Raw genomic sequence first — 18,758 nt, forward strand, 5'->3', positions numbered from 1 at the left:
GCTGCGTTTGTGCACCCATTCCATACTAGAAATCTGCAGGGGTAAAAAAAAGGAAGAAATCCGCACAAAAATCTGCAACGTGTGCACATACCAAAAGAAGGCGTGGATTCTGACCTGCGTTTTCTACCAGAAAATACAGAATCTGCACAGGAAATTCCACAGTCAAATCTGCAACGTGTGCACATAACCTCAGGGTTCAGTCTCTGTACCGCTACCTTGCGGATGGTGCACAGCATGAAGGCCACTCCACTCCCATATATTCTGTAGTCAGTACACACAGAGGGATCTATTTCACGTGTTTATTTCTGTTAATGTTGATGATTATGGCTTACAGCCAAAGAAAACCCAAAAGTCATCATCTCAGTAAATTAGAATACTTTATAATACAGCTGGAAAAATGATTGTAAAATCTGGAATGCTCCCTACTGAAATGTCTGTTCAGTAAATGCACTCACTACTTGGTCCTTCAGTTACTGCATCAATGCGGCGTGGCATGGAGGCGATCAGCCTGTGGCACTGCTGAGGGGTTATGGAAGCCCAGGTTGCTTTGATAGCAGCCTACAGCTCGTCTGCATTGTTGGGTCTGGTGTCTCTCATCTTCCTCTTGACAATACTCTATAGATTCTCTATGGGGTTAAGGTCAGGCGAGTTTGCTGCCAATCAAGCCCAGTGATACTGTTGTTTTTACACCAGGTGTTGGCACTTTTGTCAGTGTGGACGGGGCCAAGTCCTGCTGGAGAATGACATTTCCATCTCCAAAAAGCTTGTCGACAGAGGGAAGCATGAAGAGCTCTAAAATGTCCTTGTAGATGGCTGCGCTGACTTTTGTCTTGATAAAACCCAGTGGACCTACACCAGCAGATGAACAAAAACCGTGAGCACTGCTATGGGGGTGCACGGGTAGGTTCCCACACCTTAGTACCATAAATATCAAGAAACCCGGCACTCAACTTCAATGCAACTTGGAAATTTATTGCGTAGTACAGAAAACGTTTCGGTCTATGCGACCTTCTTCAGTTACGTACTAAAGGATGATTGCGTGTCGCTTTGTGAGCGGAAACCAGTAGGTCCGGTAGGAATAACTGAGTGTAACTGCCCTAGTCCTATGTGGGCTGCGAGCTTAGTAGATCCGGAGCTTGACGCGGTGTCCACTGCTTGTCAGCGCGTGTGCCCGGGTGCACCAAAATGTTTTTTGTACTACGCAATAAATTTCCAAGTTGCATTGAAGTTGAGTGCCGGGTTTCTTGATATTTATGCTACACCAGCAGATGACATGGCCCCCAAACCATCACTGATGGTGGAGACTTCACACCAGACCTCCAGCAGCTTGGATTGTGGCCTCTCCACTCTCCTCCAGACTCTGGGACCTTGGACCACTGACAACAGTCCGGTTCTTTTCTCCTTGGCCCAGGTAAGACGCTTCTGGCGTTGTCTATTGGTCATGAGTGGCTGACACAAGGAATGTGACACTTGTAGCCCATGTCCTGGAGGCGTCTGTGTGTGGTGAAGCAATGACTCCAGCAGCAGTCCGCTCCTTGTGAATCTCCCCCACATTACTGAATGGCCTTCTCTTCCTTTCCAGGCTGCGGTTATCCCGGTTGCTTGTGCACCTTTTTCTACCACACTTTTTCCTTCCACTCCACTTCCCATTAATATTCTTGGATACAGCACTGTGTGAACAGCCGGCTTCTTTACCAATGCCCTTTTGTGGCTTCCCCTCCTTGTGGAGTGTGTCAGTGACGCCTTCTGGACATCTGTCAGGTCAGCAGTCTTCCCCATGATTGTGCGGCTACTGAAACAGACTGAGGGACCTTTATAAACTCTTAGGAGCCTTTACAGGTGTTTGTTGTTAATTCTAATTTACTGAGATAACGACTTTTGGGTTTTCTTTGGCTGTAAGCCATAATCATCAACATTAACAGAAATAAACATGTGAAATAGATCACTGTGTGTAATGACTTTATAGAATGAGATTCACTTTTTGTATTTAAGAACTGAAATAAATTCACTTATTGATGATATTCTAATTTTGTGAGAAGAACCTGCATGTCCATTGGATCAGTTCTTCAGTAAAGCGGGTGCCTCTTTCACGCTCTATGGTCTCGGCACCCCGTATCTGCAGATGACTTCTGAGATTAGTCTCTTCATTGTACCCTTGGTGGTGGCTTCATACACACGGGGGCTGCTTCTCTCCATCCTGAGAAGAGGTCGGCGCACACACAAGTACATCCTTGGGAAGTTGGACATGGTCTTTCTGAAGGCGCTGGAAATCGTACAGGGGCCTCTTTGTGTGTCTCCGACATCTTGGCGGAGCGTCCCACGTTGTTGAGTGCTCAGGTCAGACAGGCTTGGACGTGTTTGGCGGCAGTGACCCAGGAGCATCCCAATGGCAGTAGGTGACCACAACATTCTCTCCTTCACTCCTTACAATGGTAACAAAATTCTCATTGGGGTCTGTTACAAACCCCCAAATATAACAGAAATCATGGAAAGTCTACTACTAAGGCAGATAGATGAAGCTGCAACCCATAATGAGGTCCTGGTTATGGGGGACTTTAACTACCCGGATATTAACTGGGAAACAGAAACCTGTGAAACCCATAAAGGCAACAGGTTTCTGCTAATAACCAAGAAGAATTATCTTTCACAATTGGTGCAGAATCCAACCAGAGGAGCAGCACTTTTACACCTAATACTATCTAATAGACCTGACAGAATAACAAATCTGCAGGTGGTCGGGCATCTAGGAAATAGCGACCACAATATTGTACAGTTTCACCTGTCTTTCACTAGGGGGACTTGTCAGGGAGTCACAAAAACACTGAACTTTAGGAAGGCAAAGTTTGACCAGCTTCGAGATGCCCTTAATCTGGTAGACTGGGACAATATCCTCAGAAATAAGAATACAGATAATAAATGGGAAATGTTTAAGAACATCCTAAATAGGCACTGTAAGCGGTTTATACCGTGTGGGAATAAAAGGACTAGAAATAGGAAAAACCCAATGTGGCTAAACAAATAAGTAAGACAGGCAATTAACAGTAAAAAGAAAGCATTTGCACTACTAAAGCAGGATGGCACCATTGAAGCTCTAAAAAACTATAGGGAGAAAAATACTTTATCTAAAAAACTAATTAAAGCTGCCAAAAAGGAAACAGAGAAGCACATTGCTAAGGAGAGTAAAACTAATCCCAAACTGTTCTTCAACTATATCAATAGTAAAAGAATAAAAACTGAAAATGTAGGCCCCTTAAAAAACAGTGAGGAAAGAATGGTTGTAGATGACGAGGAAAAGGCTAACATATTAAACACCTTCTTCTCCACGGTATTCACGGTGGAAAATGAAATGCTAGGTGAAATCCCAAGAAACAATGAAAACCCTATATTAAAGGGAACCTGTCACCATGTTTTTGGAAGATGGGATAAAAATAGCGTTAAATAGGGGCAGAGGTGGGCGTTACATTAGTGTGTTTGTTATGCGTTTATTACCCACCTAAGTTGCCGAAATACCTTTGCAAAGTCTCCGTTTTCGCCTGTCAATCAGGCTAGTCTGGTCAGATGGGCGTTGTCTTCCCCCAGATTTTGCGTAGTTTTCCGTTGGTGGCGTAGTGGTGTGCGCATGCCCAAGGTCCCGAATCCTCTGCCAGGGGATTTCAAAGAGCGCGGTGTCCGTTATTGCATTGGTGATCGGTGGGCGCGGCCATCTTCCTTTGGCCGCGCGTGCGCAGAAGCGGCGCTCTGCTGGCCGCGGCATCAGGAAAATGGCCGCGGGATGCCGCGCGTGCGCAGATGGATATCGCGGCGGCCATTTTCCTGAAGCCGCGGCCAGCAGAGCGCCGCGGCAAGCAGAGCGCCGCTTCTGCGCACGCGCGGCCAAAGGAAGATGGCCGCGCCCACCGATCACCAATGCAATAACGGACACCGCGCTCTTTGAAATCCCCTGGCAGAGGATTCGGGACCTCGGGCATGCGCACACCACTACGCCACCAACGGAAAACTAAACAAGATCTGGGGGAAGACAACGCCCATCTGACCAGACTAGCCTGATTGACAGGCGAAAACGGAGACTTTGCAAAGGTATTTCGGCAACTTAGGTGGGTAATAAACGCATAACAAACACTCTAATGTAACGCCCACCTCTGCCCCTATTTAACGCTATTTTTATCCCATCTTCCAAAAACGTGGTGACAGGTTCCCTTTAAGGGTCACCAATCTAACCCAAGAAGAGGTGCGAAACCGGCTAAATAAGATTAAAATAGATAAATCTCCGGGTCCGGATGGCATACACCCACGAGTACTAAGAGAACTAAGTAATGTAATAGATAAACCATTATTTCTTATTTTTAGGGACTCTATAGCGACGGGGTCTGTTCCGCAGGACTGGCGCATAGCAAATGTGGTGCCAATATTCAAAAAGGGCTCTAAAAGTGACCCTGGAAATTATAGGCCAGTAAGTCTAACCTCTACTGTTGGTAAAATATGTGAAGGGTTTCTGAAGGATGTTATTCTGGATTATCTCAGAGAATAACTGTGTAACTCCATATCAGCATGGGTTTATGAGGAATCGCTTCTGTCACCAATCTAATCAGTTTTTATGAAGAGGTAAGCTATAGGCTGGACCACGGTGAGTCATTGGACGCGGATTATCTTGATTTTTCCAAAGCGTTTGATACCGTGCCGCACAAGAGGTTGGTACACAAAATGAGAATGCTTGGTCTGGGGGAAAATGTGTGTAAATGGGTTAGTAACTGGCTTAATGATAGAAAGCAGAGGGTGGTTATAAATGGTATAGTCTCTAACTGGGTCGCTGTGACCAGTGGGGTACCGCAGGGGTCGGTATTGGGACCTCTTCTCTTCAACATATTCATTAATGATCTGGTAGAAGGTTTACACAGTAAAATATTGATATTTGCAGATGATACAAAACTATGTAAAGCAGTTAATACAAGAGAAGATAGTATTCTGCTACAGATGGATCTGGATAAGTTGGAAACTTGGGCTGAAAGGTGGCAGATGAGGTTTAACAATGATAAATGTAAGGTTATACACATGGGAAGAAGGAATCAATATCACCATTACACACTGAACGGGAAACCACTGGGTAAATCTGACAGGGAGAAGGACTTGGGGATCCTAGTTAATGATAAACTTACCTGGAGCAGCCAGTGCCAGGCAGCAGCTGCCAAGGCAAACAGGATCATGGGGTGCATTAAAAGAGGTCTGGATACACATGATGAGAGCATTATACTGCCTCTGTACCAATCCCTAGTTAGACCGCACATGGAGTACTGTGTCCAGTTTTGGGCACCGGTGCTCAGGAAGGATATAATGGAACTAGAGAGAGTACAAAGGAGGGCAACAAAATTAATAAAGGGGATGGGAGAACTACAATACCCAGATAGATTAGCGAAATTAGGATTATTTAGTCTAGAAAAAAGACGACTGAGGGGCGATCTAATAACCATGTATAAGTATATAAGGGGACAATACAAATATCTCGCTGAGGATCTGTTTATACCAAGGAAGGTGACGGGCACAAGGGGGCATTCTCTGCGTCTGGAGGAGAGAAGGTTTTTCCACCAACATAGAAGAGGATTCTTTACTGTTAGGGCAGTGAGAATGTGGAATTGCTTGCCTGAGGAGGTGGTGATGGCGAACTCAGTCGAGGGGTTCAAGAGAGGCCTGGATGTCTTCCTGGAGCAGAACAATATTGTATCATACAATTATTAGGTTCTGTAGAAGGACGTAGATCTGGGGATTTATTATGATGGAATATAGGCTGAACTGGATGGGCACATGGCTTTTTTCGGCCTTACTATGTAACTATGTAACTCTCGCAGTCCCTCGCCCACCCCAGCACACTCCTAGCTCTCTGGTGCCCCCCTTACCCTCAGGTCAGACAGAGTACTATACCTAGGATAATTAGTCGCCCGGAGGGCTGCCTGCTATGACCTGGCTATGTACAGCAGGGCCACTTTGACAGTAAAATAATGAAGTAGAATTGACTCCATAACTGAGCATATTTGCACCATTGTATAATAATTTGGAATATCTCTTCTAAAAAAACAAGTAATATCTGCAGATTTTTTACACTCGCGAAACCCCCCACCCCCCCACGGTTGGATTTTTTTTTTTTTTTTCAATTTTTGCAAGGTTGTTTCCACCAATCTCTCCCATCAGGAGGCAATGTACAGTCTGAGATGTCACCGCTGCAGTTTTTTGCTTGGAACCAGAGGTGACTCCAGGTCACCAATAAGCTGCAACCTTGGCAGGAGGATAGACTTTTCAATGATTGTCGAATAATACGGAAAATCTGATGGTTCAGAACCTGTCCGGTCCCTTTTAGGCTGCATTCATTTATATCTTCAGTTTTAAAGCTGAAGTCTTAAACAAGTAAAGTTTTTACTTTTATACTACTTCCACATATGTAGCCAATACATGTACCTGCCTGAAATCGGCGGGCAAGGAGTTTGCAGCTGGAAAGCCCCAAGGCAAATGTTAGGATTTGTTTCAGCTTTGTGTTAGTATGCTTTGGGGTAGTGTGGTGCCACCTGCAGGTCATTTTTCCTTACTGCAGTTTTATGAAAATTAATGTTTAAAATGTATTTTGTGATCACGTTGTGGATGTGTGGTTTGTTTGGCTACTTTCTTGCTGAAGGGGGCAAGTTTACCTTTCAAATGGTGCATCATCTGTGTGTGGGTGCAGTAAGAACGGAGATACAAAGGAATCACCGAAAAAGAGTGTTTTGCAATAATATAGAAGGATTGTTAACGTTGTTACTTACGACTTGCGTTTGAAACTGTTGGGGTAAGTTCACACAGGGCGCTTTTGCTGCTTTTTTTTTTTTTTTCTGCAGCAAAACCTGATCTTCTTTGCAGGAAAGAAGCTGCGTCAAAAACGCAGGTTTTGGTGCGGGTTATTTTTCTAAAACGCAGCAAATGATACCTGGGTTTTTGCTGCATTTTTTTCAATACCCGTCCAAGTCGATGGGTGAAAAATGCTGAAAGTGACAACATGCCCTATGTCCAAACAACGCAGCAAAGCACAAAATGCTGATCACATAAAAAACCAATGTGTGTGCAGGAGATTTCTGAAACCTCATAGGCTTTGCTGGTACTGTAAAAAGCAGCTGAAAATTAGCATAAAAAACGCAGCAAAACGCTCTGTGTGAACTTACCCTTGAACTGTAAGGCTATGTGCACCCGTAGCGGTTTTTACCACGGAACCGCAGCGTTTCTGCAGCTGCGGGTCCGCAGCAGTTTCCATTGCGTTTAGTTACATGTAAACCCTATGGAAACCGCAATCCGCTGTGCACATACTGCGGGAAAAACTGCGCAGAAACGCAGCGGTTTACATTCCGCAGCATGTCACTTTTGTGCAGAATCGTTGCGATTCTGCACACATAGGAATGCATTGATCTGCTTACTTCCCGCATGGGGCTGTGCCCACCATGCGGGAAGTAAGCGGTTAATGTGCGGGTGGTACCCGGGGTGGAGGAGAGGAGACTCTCCTCCAGGCCCTGGGAACCATATATGTGTAAAAAAAAAAAAAAAAAGAATTAAAATAAAAAATAACGATATACTCACCTCTCAGCGCTGCACGCGACCGTCCGGTGGCAGAGTTCCTGTGCGAGCAGAACCTGCGGTGACGTCGCGGTCACATGACTGTGACGTCGCGGTCACATGACTGTGACGTCACGAAGGTCCTTCTCGGCACAGCATCTTTGGAACCGGAGCGCCGCGTGCAGCGCCGAGGAGATCGGGATGTCAGAGGGTGAGTATAACCATTTTTTATTTTTAACATTTACTATTGATGCTGCATATGCAGCATCAATAGTATAGGAGTAAACCCGCAGCGGAAACCGCGGAACAAACCGCGATAAATCTGCAGGGATAACCGCAATGGTTTTGCCCTGCAGATTTATCAAATCCGCTGCGGGAGAACTTGCAGAGGACCCTCCCTACGTGTGCACATAGCCTAAAGCGCTGTGGAATATGTCAGCGCTATATAAATAAAGATTATTATTAGTCTTTAATTGGAGGGTCTTGGGTGCCTGGAGCCATCATACCGATCCCGGGGAAGGCATTGTCCCCCGCCGTCCTTCTGGTGACTGCTCTCTTCTCTTGCCATCTGACATCCTTCAGCACTAACCTGTTGTTGAAGCTTCTGGAGAAGGTCGTCGGTCACAGGTGGGTCCGCGGTGGAGGCGACCTGTGCAGCTGCCACCTCGGCAGGGTTGTCTCTTGGTTTGATCGCTGCAGATTTTGCAGCCTGCTCGGCCAGGTGATTGCTTTTAGCAGTAGATGTCGTCCTTTGCCATGGTCTTTGACTTCCACTATGGCAACTTTCTCTGGTAAAAGTAGGTCCTCCATCAGGTGTTGGACAGATGTTTCATTCTTGATAGGCTTGCCTGCTGCTCTCTGTATAGGTCCATAGTCATGAAAGCATAGCGGCTGTCTGTATAAATGGTGGCGGTTTAGCATGTCTGCAGACTGTGGGGGCAGCACATCCAGTGTAGAATGGGCCATTCACGCCATGCTGCGACCCATCCACGAAGAGCTATGGTCTGTGCTATCTGGTGGGACATGGGAACATGACTGAAACCCCTCTTGGACATTAGTTGTACAGTCACGGTCCTCTTGTGGCTCAGCTAGCAGGTCACCCAGATTACCACCCCTCCAGAGGCAACAAGATGGCTGCAATCAGTAGTGCAACGGTGACTGCTGATGTTATCGGGCACAAGGAGGGCACATTGAATCCTGAGATGTTTTGGTTGTACTATATAAAGAGCGGCAGTAACAGCAGGGGGGACATAAACGGTGAGCAGCCTTCTCCCCGAGGAGCTGCCCAGCATTTGTGAGACCCTGACTGCGTGTCACGATGTCGGAAGTACACGGCCGTTCCTGCGATTCAGCTAATGCGCAGATGCGGAAGGACATAAACGCTTCCACCATATGCGCAAACAATGTTGCATTCCACTCATGCGCTTCATAAATGTGCAGCTGTGGAAGTGCACCATGATGACTCCCAACATAAATTCCCTGCGTTCCATCGGCGTTTCAAGGGGTGCGCATGCGCAGGAATCCTACCACCATCAGTTTAAGATGGCAAAAAGAAATGGCGTACATTTATAAGTCAAATAATAATAATGCGAAAATCAATCTAAAGGATACTAGTGCCTCACAATACTGTGTCCGATGGATATACTGACCGTCCCCAAACAATAGATAGCTTCCAACGAAGAAAGACAATCATTTACACGTGACCTATTCTGGTCAATATAAATGCAGGTAAACTTTAAAAAGGCCCCACCAATTAAATTAACCAAGAGAATCAGAAGTAACAGCCAAAATTCATTTGCTCGTTTACCGTATGGGTTTCTTAGCAATACAAATGGCTGCTGCAAAACATTTGGATCCATCGGTTCTTTGAACTAGCGGGTCCCTGTTAGTTGCACCAGGTGTGTCGTTGCCACATAATGTGGGACGTTCTGAGACTTTGTGCCGGCTCCAAATTAAATTGTAAAATTCAAATATGTGCGCGGAAGATCCACGCTGATACATTGAGCATCGAGGCAGATCCTCTATTACATCATCCGGTCAGTGTTTATATAGGTTATTACTGTTTATGCATTGTAACAATGTAATTGGCTCAGCTCATCTCTACATGTGTGCTGGCATTAGCATACATACATCTCATTGGCTAAATTTAATTGTCTACCCCCAGCTGAAAAGTTTAGGTGTATTTCTACTCGTTAGAGAAGAGCTAATGAAGAAATGATACCTAAGTCTGTTAGACAAAACACATCCCTAAGGGACCCTTAACACAAAACACACATACTGGCTCATCTTGGAAAGCCAGAGCGAAAACGTGTAGAATAATACACAATAGTCAGGACAGATAAAACAAAAGTCCTGCTCTCAGTGTGGACCTCAAAAGAAGGGAAAGAGTGCTGGAACTGGGGGATGACCTGGAAAGTGCAGCGTTGTGGGGACAGGAGTGAGCCAACTCCACCACCAGGTCTGTTCGCGGGTCTCGGGGAATGGGAAAGATGCCATGGGAAATGGCAGCAGGGGAGGCCGTGTCAGATCCTGGATCCAGGTCTCAGTGAGGGCCAGCAGGTAGAGAGGAGTTTATAAAGTCGTTGTGCGGGTCAGGAAGCTTGTTACCTACAGACTGTGTACAATATTAATATTACAGTGTATTAAGAGGGAGGTGAGCACAGCCCATGTTAAAGGGAATCTGCCACCTACTTATTCGTATATAAACTTCGGCCACCGCCATCAGGGGCTTATGTACAGCATTCTGTAATCTGCCTGATGAAGGAGCCGCTGTGCTCTGAAAGCTGCAAACATTATTTCCTGGTTCGCCAATAAAGGTATCACTGCTAGAATACTTCTGTCATCATTGGGCAGAAAAGTATTCACATCGACAAGATGGAGTGAGATTATTCAGGAAGGTGAAAAGGGCATGGGAGCTGTAAGTGGAGGGAAGGAGAGAGGGGCTGATGTGGATGACAAGGGCACACCGGGAGACGGACTTATGAACTTAGAAATAACACGCATGGTTAAAAGGGAGTACAAAGTGTGGGATACCTGACTCCTGCCCAACTGCCACTGGTGTAACTGCCAGACGCTTGGCAACGAGGACACGGGCCTGCACCCCCCTCACACGGGCCTACACACACACACACACACACACACACACACACACACACACACACACACACACACACACACACGCCTGCACCCCCCTCACACGGGCCCACACACACACACACACACACACACACACACACACACACACACACACGGTCCTGCACCCCCCCCTTCCTCACACGGTCCTGCACCCCCCTCACACGGGCCTACACACACACACGCGCGCCTGCACCCCCCCCCCTTCCTCACGCGGTCCTGCACACACACACAAATATATACATACACACACACAAATATACATACACACACACACACACACACACGCCTGCACCCCCCCCCCCCCCGCGCGGTCCTGCACACACACACAAATATATACATACACACACACAAATATACATACACACACACACACACACACACACGCCTGCACCCCCCCCCCCCCGCGCGGTCCTGCACTCCCCCCTCACATGGGCCTGCACCCCCCTCACAGGCCTACACACACACACGCCTGCACCCCCCCTCACGCCGTCCTTCACTCCCCCCTCACGCGTTCCTGCACCCCCCTCACACGGGCCTACACACACACACACACGCACACACACACACACACACGCCTGCATCCTGCACCCCCCACACGGGCCCCCCTTGTGATGCATCTAGATTTATAGGCTGAATGGAGGGTCAGGCGGGAGGGATTGTGGGAGCTGGTGTAGGATAAATTGGCTGGTCAGTACAGCGGGGGATGACTAGGTAATTAGATATCAGACCTAACACTACGCAGTATCGCACTTCACCATCACATCACGTCTATAATGAGGGAAGAGCAGACGCATTCAATTCAATACTCACTGATCTGTGACAGACGCAGCAGAGGCACAAAAAGCAGAGAGGTTCTGTCCTGACATTGTATCAGGAAGATAATGCAGCAGATGACCTCATTATGGGATGCGGAGCTGTTCTGTGGTGGGGTATGGGATGCGGAGCTGCTCTGTGGTGGGGAGGATATGGGATGCGGAGCGGTTCTGTGGTGGGGGGGTATGGGATGCAGAGCGGCTCTGTGGTGGGGGGGTATGGGATGCGGAGCGGCTGTGGTGGGGGGGTATGGGATGCGGAGCAGCTCTGGTGGGGGTATGGGATGCAGAGCGGCTCTGTGGTGGGGGGTATGGGATGCGGAGCGGCTGTGGTGGGGGGGTATGGGATGCGGAGCAGCTCTGGTGGGGGTATGGGATGCAGAGCGGCTCTGTGGTGGGGGGTATGGGATGCAGAGCGGCTCTGGTGGGGGTATGGGATGCGGAGCGGCTCTGGTGGGGGTATGAGATGCAGAGCTGCTCTGTGGTGGGGGGGTATGGGATGCAGAGCGGCTCTGGTGGGGGTATGGGATGCAGAGCGGCTCTGTGGTGGGGGGTATGGGATGCAGAGCGGCTCTGGTGGGGGTATGGGATGCGGAGCGGCTCTGGTGGGGGTATGGGATGCAGAGCTGCTCTGTGGTGGGGGGGTATGGGATGCGGAGCGGCTGTGGTGGGGGGGTATGGGATGCGGAGCAGCTCTGGTGGGGGTATGGGATGCAGAGCGGCTCTGTGGTGGGGGGTATGGGATGCAGAGCGGCTCTGGTGGGGGTATGGGATGCAGAGCTGCTCTGTGGTGGGGTATGGGATGCAGAGCGGCTCTGTGGTGGGGGGTATGGGATGCGGAGCAGCTCTGGTGGGGGTATGGGATGCAGAGCGGCTCTGTGGTGGGGGGTATGGGATGCAGAGCGGCTCTGGTGGGGGTATGGGATGCGGAGCAGCTCTGGTGGGGGTATGGGATGCAGAGCGGCTCTGTGGTGGGGGGTATGGGATGCAGAGCGGCTCTGGTGGGGGTATGGGATGCGGAGCTGCTCTGTGGTGGGGTATGGGATGCAGAGCGGCTCTGTGGTGGGGTATGGGATGCAGAGTTGCTCTGTGGTGGGGTATGGGATGCAGAGCGGCTCTGGTGGGGGTATGGGATGCGGAGCTGCTCTGTGGTGGGGTATGGGATGCGGAGCTGCTCTGTGGTGGGGTATGGGATGCGGAGCTGCTCGGTGGGGGTATGGGATGCGGAGCTGCTCGGTGGTGGGGGTATGGGATGCAGAGCGGCTCTGTGGTGAGGGGGGACATGGGATGATGGGGGGGATATGGGATGTGCGGCTCTGTGGCGAGTGGTATTTGGGACATGGGACATGCTTGGTGACAATGTGTCGTCTTCTCTTTCCAGCTGAGTCGTTTCGTTCTGCGTCAGTCTGTGGAGCTGCTGAAGAAAGGAGACTGGGAGGAGAGGTGAGGGGGACACCATACATTGTAATTGTGGGAGAGGGGACAACCACTGCTACATTCACACACAGGACATGGCGAAGGTCGGGGCTTCCAGCTGTGGACGGTCTGGTGAATATGGGTGTACCGTGCTGTGTGTGGAAGGGGTGAGGGCTTAGTTTAGGATCCAAAGGAGTGTGTGTGACCAGCCGTGGATGGGTGTGGGTCCATCTGGGGTTGTGTGTGGGCTGTATTGCATGCGAGTCTAGTGGGCATGGGCTGGAGGTCTCTTACATCATGTCGTGTCCTCCGCAGTTTGGTGGAGAACTTCCTGACTATCCTGGTGGAAGAGGTGCTGAAGCCAGAGGCCCCTCAAGGGGTCCAGCATCATCTCATTGATATCTACCTGGACGAGCTGGCGAAGGTTGGATCCACTGAGGTGAGGCTTGATCTGTTCCCTTTACGGCCCACTGCCCCTGCCAGACGCCTCCCTCTTCTAGTTGTCTGCCGCACTCTCCTCTCCCCGCCCCTGCTGGCTGTCGGCCCCTCTCTCCTCTCCCCGCCCCTGCTGGCTGTCAGCCGCACTCTCCTCTCCCCGCCCCTGCTGGCTGTCGGCCGCACTCTCCACTCCCCGCCCCTGCTGGCTGTCGGCCGCACTCTCCTCTCCCCGCCCCTGCTGGCTGTCGGCCGCTCTATTCTCTCCTGGCTTCCTTCGCCTCCCCTGATGGCTGCCTCTCTTCTCTTCCAGCTTCCTGCTGACTTGAACTTGAAGCTCATCGAGCCGTTCTGTAGGATTGCAGCTAAATCCAAGGAGTAAGTGCTGGAAGTATTGGGTCATCAGCCGTTACAGGGGCCACGTAGTGTCTGCAGGCCCATCCTGTGTGACTGAGTCACTGCTGGCTGTACCCGCCTTGTGCCTCACTTTCTGGGGTCTGTCTCCTTTGCAGTTTTCTTCTCCGGCAGTCGGTTGTGACCGGCATTTTTCAGGCCATTCTAGAGCAGTCGCCATTCGCCATCGAAGACTTGATGAAAGAAGTTGGTCACACGGCCGGTTATAACGGTGAGTCTGTCGCTGTGGCCTCCGAGCCTCGGCTTCCATGCCCTTTTTCCCGGAACCAAGCTCTTAAGACTTGGTGGTGACATGTCGTCATTATCTCAGGAGATAGCGGCTTGGAATCTGAAGACCACCACAGCGAGGACGATGATGATATCGGCCCTGTGCTGCAGGTTAGTAGCCGCCACGTTCCTATGGTTGTGTGATGGAGGCCGGGCGTTGCACACAGCTTCTTTATAACAGTGATGTCTCCTCTGGTAGTTTGATTACCAGGCGCTGGCTGACCGACTCTTCAACCTTGCAAGCCGAAAAAATGTCCCAGCCCGAAACCGCAAGAGCCTATATCGATTGGTGAAAAGGTGCGTGTACAATGCCCCCTCTATCTGCTTTACTTCTGTGCACCCCCATATCTGCCGCGGCCCCTCCCCAGATATCTGCTGTTCCTGTTATTGTTGACTTGTTCCTTTCTTTCTTTTTAGGTTTAAGGACCTGGCGGATGGTGAGTGTCTGTTCTACGGCCTCTGGTTTGGGCGGTTCCTTTACCTTTTTTACCACCTCGTATAATGTCTTTTTGGTGCTTATTTTTTTGCAGGCATCTTTCCCCAGGAGGGAGCTCCAGAAGACGTTTCCTCTGATGAAGATGATGAGGAGCTCAGCAGCTGGAAGCTCCGCAAGCGACAGAAGAAAATGGCCCTGAGTGCGTGCTGACCGGAGGGTGGATGGAAGGGGTGGGAGAGTGCTGTCTGGAGGCTAGGCTCATGGGAGGATTTCTGACTAGAGGGTGTGTGGACAGAGGCCTGGGGGAGGGCTCAGCGGGGGCAGACTGACTAGAGGGGAGGGCAAAGGGAAGCGCAAAATATGTGGGGGCAGCTGTCCGGAGGGTAGGAGGGGCGGTTGGCTGGAGGGTCGGCGGACAGTTGTAGGTGCGAAGTTGGGAGGTTCCATGGCGCTCTCGTGCTGGAGAATAATCCTTGTTCCTGCTCGCAGGTCCTCAGGCTCTGCACAATGAACTGGAGAAGGGGAAGCGGGCGGCAGAGACCTCTGAGAATCCTCCAGAATTGCCTGCAGCCAAGAAGAGGAGGAAGAAGAAAGGGGGCGCAGATGAGCCAGAAATAAATGGGGGAACCCTCCAACACCCCAACACCAAAGAGACAGAAGTGGCCGTCCTACAGTCATCCCCGGAACCCTCAGAGAACAGCGGCGCCATCACTCGGCTGAGGAGGAGGAGACGTGGCTGCCTTCTCAGGCTCGGGCTCAGAATCTTACCCCTCCGGGGGGCAATAATCATGAAGAGGAGGCGGCTGATCCGACAGCGCAGAAAGGTGAGGGCGGGAAGACTCCACACTCCAGGGATTAAAGCTGCATCCTTTTGATAGACCGTTCCATCTGTTTTCTGTCTGAATAGAACCACATTATTCAGTCTGATTGGGTGAGGGGGCTTACACTACCATGCTAGTGTGGAGTAAGTACGCCGGCCTCATCAGGTTTCACATACCCCTCATTCCGATGGTGACCGCTACAGGCCTGGTACAGTAACAATCCTTGGCAGGACTCCAGGCTGACTTTTCTCCTTAGGTCCATACGAGTTAAAGGAAGCTTGTCAGCTGCCCCTGGCCCCCGTGGGTACACCCACCCTAATGTACAGTGTCGGAGGCAGAGGTTGACAAGGATCCGGCTGATCAGCTCATAGCAGCTATAGAACCGTAAGGCCATAACATGGGCTCGTTGTGAAGGGTTATAGGTCACCATAGATCTATGTAGGCTGAATGGGTGCCCTGGGGAAGTGCTCAGGCCCGTTCAGTGTCCGCAGGCAGAGATCCTGACACTCCAGAGCTGCTCATGTGCTGATGTGTGTGATTATTATTGTCTTTTCCACAGATGATCAGTAGTAAAGCGACAAATCTGGTGACGTCCTCAGAATGTCTCGTCCCCGCACAGCCTTCTCCAGCGCAATCTGTGCCCCAGGATTTCATCACCTTCCAGAAGACAAAAGCTCCAAACGCGCTCTATGTAAAGGGCTCAAAGAGCAAAGGCCAGCCGGTGAGTGTCGGGCGCCAGGTTGAGGGGCAGAGACTTTCCATGGAGGGCTGGATTGGGGGTATAAACCGTCAAACATCTCTGGGAGGTCGGTCAGTGCTATCGACCATACCTCGCACTGTCTTCTCTTCTGTGCCTTCCAAACTCCATATATTAAAATATGTTTTCGAGATCTTGAGGAAATGAATCCAGCACAGCCATGTATGGTGTCCTGGATAAGACTTCTGCTTTATTAGCTCATGTGGCATTTATATAGGCTCACAAAGGAATAGTTCCCTCTGATCTATGAACCAATAGTGACCTTAGGGCGTGAATAGAAATGTGAAACTTCCCCACCCATCAGTGTTACCTGATCACCATTACATAGGACGAGATGGAGACCACAGAGAAACAAAATGGATTCTTTTCTCTCAGTGTTTAACATCTTGAAGAAGGTGGAGGTTCACGTGGGGTTGCTGTCTCTCTGGGGAGGAGGATCTGTTTGTGGATGTTGTTCAAAGAAGGGGCAGCATGTTCATTTGGGCTAGTCTTGGTCTGCCTCGGGGGAGGGTGATGGCCTTTGTGCTTTGGGTCGTTCTCGGGGAGGAGGGTGGCCTTTACCCTTGGTGTTGTCCCCCATCTCGGGGGAGAAGGGGGCACATTCACTCAAGGTTGTCGTCTGTCTCGGGAGAAGGGGTAACCTTTGTGCTCAGGATTGTCTTCAGTGTCTGGGGAGGACGTTGGCTTTTTGTTCAAGGTATAACTTGGGGGAGGGGGTGGCTTTTGCACTCGGGGTCATCGTCGTCCGTCTTGGACATGAGAGAGACACGTTCATTGGGGGTTGTCGTCTATTCTGAGGGAGGGAGTACACATTCACTCAGTTGACGATCGTCTTGGGGGCTCAGTGGTGGGCAATCACGGTCATTCCTCATCCTGACTTTTCCACTCTCCCCACAGATCAGTAAGGTGAAGTGTAAATCTAAGAAGGTGACTTTCAGCCTGAACAGGAACATGACCACAGGTGAGGGAGCACCGTTGGGACATCCTGGTAACCAGCAATGCTGAAAGATTTATTTTCCCTGCAGTGCAGACCACTGATGTAAACCCTGTCCTGCATTCAGATGGGCTATCACAAACTCCTGGACTTGCCTCCATCCTGTGCCACTCCCATATCCATCCTATGCCGCTGCTCCCGTCTCTATCCCGTGCCATTCTCGTCTCCATCCCGTGCCACACGCGCTCCCAGCTCCATCCCGTGCCACCCGCGCTCCCATCGTTCTCTTCTCCATCCTGTGCCACCCACGCTCCCAGCGTGCTCCCGTCTCCATGCCAGCGCTCCTGTCTCCATCCCGTGCCACCCGTGCTCCCATCGTTCTCTTCTCCATCCCGTGCCACCCGCGCTCCCAACGTGCTCCCGTCTCCATCCCGTGCCACCCGTGCTCCCATCGTTCTCTTCTCCATCCCGTGCCACCCGCGCTCCCAACGTGCTCCCGTCTCCATGCCAGCGCTCCCGTCTCTATCCCATGCCGTTCTTCTCTCCATTCCGTGCCACCCGCACTCCCAGCGTGCTCCCGTCTCCATCCCGTGCCACCCGCGCTCCCATCGTTCTCTTCTCCATCCCGTGCCACCCGCGCTCCCATCGTTCTCTTCTCCATCCTGTGCCACCCACGCTCCCAGCGTGCTCCCGTCTCCATGCCAGCGCTCCTGTCTCCATCCCGTGCTCCCATCGTTCTCTTCTCCATCCCGTGCCACTCGCGCTCCCAACGTGCACCCGTCTCCATGCCAGCGCTCCCGTCTCTATCCCATGCCGTTCTTCTCTCCATCCCGTGCCACCCGCGCTCCCATCGTTCTCTTCTCCATCCCGTGCCACCCGCGCTCCCAACGTGCTCCCGTCTCCATCCCGTGCCACCCGCGCTCCCAGCGTGCTCTCGTCTCCATCCCGTGTCACCCGCGCTCCCAGCGTGCTCCCGTCTCCATCCCGTGCCACCCGCGCTCCCAGCGTGCTCTCATCTTTCTATCTTTGGTTAGTAATACAGTCTGGCTTTGTCTCCTGCAGAGTTTAAGAGGACGGATCGCAGCCTCCTCGTCAGTCCAGCTGGTTCTTCCCGTGTTCCCTTTAATCCGAGTCAGCGCCCCCAGCACGGAGTTCTGAAAACCCCGACCCCTACCAGAAGTCCCGCCCCAAGAGCGAAAGCAGCGGACTTCTTCTGAGAACGTGCTCTATCTGGTGTGACGCAATGGACTTATTCTGTTTCTGGCTTCTCGTGTCCCCTGCAATAAATATTTTGACTGCCACATGAATGTGGATCACTCGGTTGTCCCCCACTGGAAGCAGACATTGTCGTATTACATGACTAGTTTGCGAGCAGGAAGATCGGGAAGCCTCCCACCCTCTACGGCTGCACCTTTCTTCCGCTCCTGCCATGTGTAACAAGTCTGGGGTCTTATTATAGAGTGTTTCATTGCACCCCTGGGAATCAGACGGTGGGGAAAATGTGGTGAGTACTGTAGATGTGTACAAACCCCCGACTATAAAGACACCGTGCTGAATCAGGCTGGGGTTCAGACTTCTGCACTCAAGACTTTAATTCACACACAAATTTACTTTCCTTCAGTCCAAAGGCAGCACAAAGACGCTAAAAACTGAACCCAGTTGGGACCAAAAATTGAAAACTCCCACAAAAACTCAATGGCTTTGTAGCCCCCTCCCGAAACCATTATCGTCAGGGCCCTGTGTCAATGGCTAAAACACTCAATAAATG

At 50.6% G+C, this 18,758-nt stretch overlaps 1 protein-coding gene across 1 annotated transcript in view; it reads left to right on the forward strand.

The window, feature by feature from the left end:
* Positions 1 to 18,297, forward strand: part of LOC143814880 (ribosomal RNA processing protein 1 homolog A-like) — a 29,703-nt gene extending 11,406 nt beyond the window's left edge. Inside the window, exons 5-16 of the mRNA XM_077293541.1 lie at positions 12,892 to 12,953; positions 13,242 to 13,365; positions 13,675 to 13,739; positions 13,874 to 13,986; positions 14,086 to 14,153; positions 14,242 to 14,339; positions 14,460 to 14,479; positions 14,573 to 14,677; positions 14,968 to 15,302; positions 15,859 to 16,020; positions 16,954 to 17,017; positions 18,053 to 18,297. Coding sequence (XP_077149656.1) covers positions 12,892 to 12,953; positions 13,242 to 13,365; positions 13,675 to 13,739; positions 13,874 to 13,986; positions 14,086 to 14,153; positions 14,242 to 14,339; positions 14,460 to 14,479; positions 14,573 to 14,677; positions 14,968 to 15,302; positions 15,859 to 16,020; positions 16,954 to 17,017; positions 18,053 to 18,207 — 1,371 coding nt within the window. The 3' untranslated portion in view covers positions 18,208 to 18,297. The remainder of the gene's footprint in view (positions 1 to 12,891; positions 12,954 to 13,241; positions 13,366 to 13,674; positions 13,740 to 13,873; positions 13,987 to 14,085; positions 14,154 to 14,241; positions 14,340 to 14,459; positions 14,480 to 14,572; positions 14,678 to 14,967; positions 15,303 to 15,858; positions 16,021 to 16,953; positions 17,018 to 18,052) is intronic.
* The last annotated feature ends 461 nt before the right edge of the window (positions 18,298 to 18,758 follow it).

The sequence above is a fragment of the Ranitomeya variabilis genome, chromosome 3 (genome assembly GCF_051348905.1).
Source record: "Ranitomeya variabilis isolate aRanVar5 chromosome 3, aRanVar5.hap1, whole genome shotgun sequence".
Lineage (NCBI taxonomy): Eukaryota > Metazoa > Chordata > Amphibia > Anura > Dendrobatidae > Ranitomeya > Ranitomeya variabilis.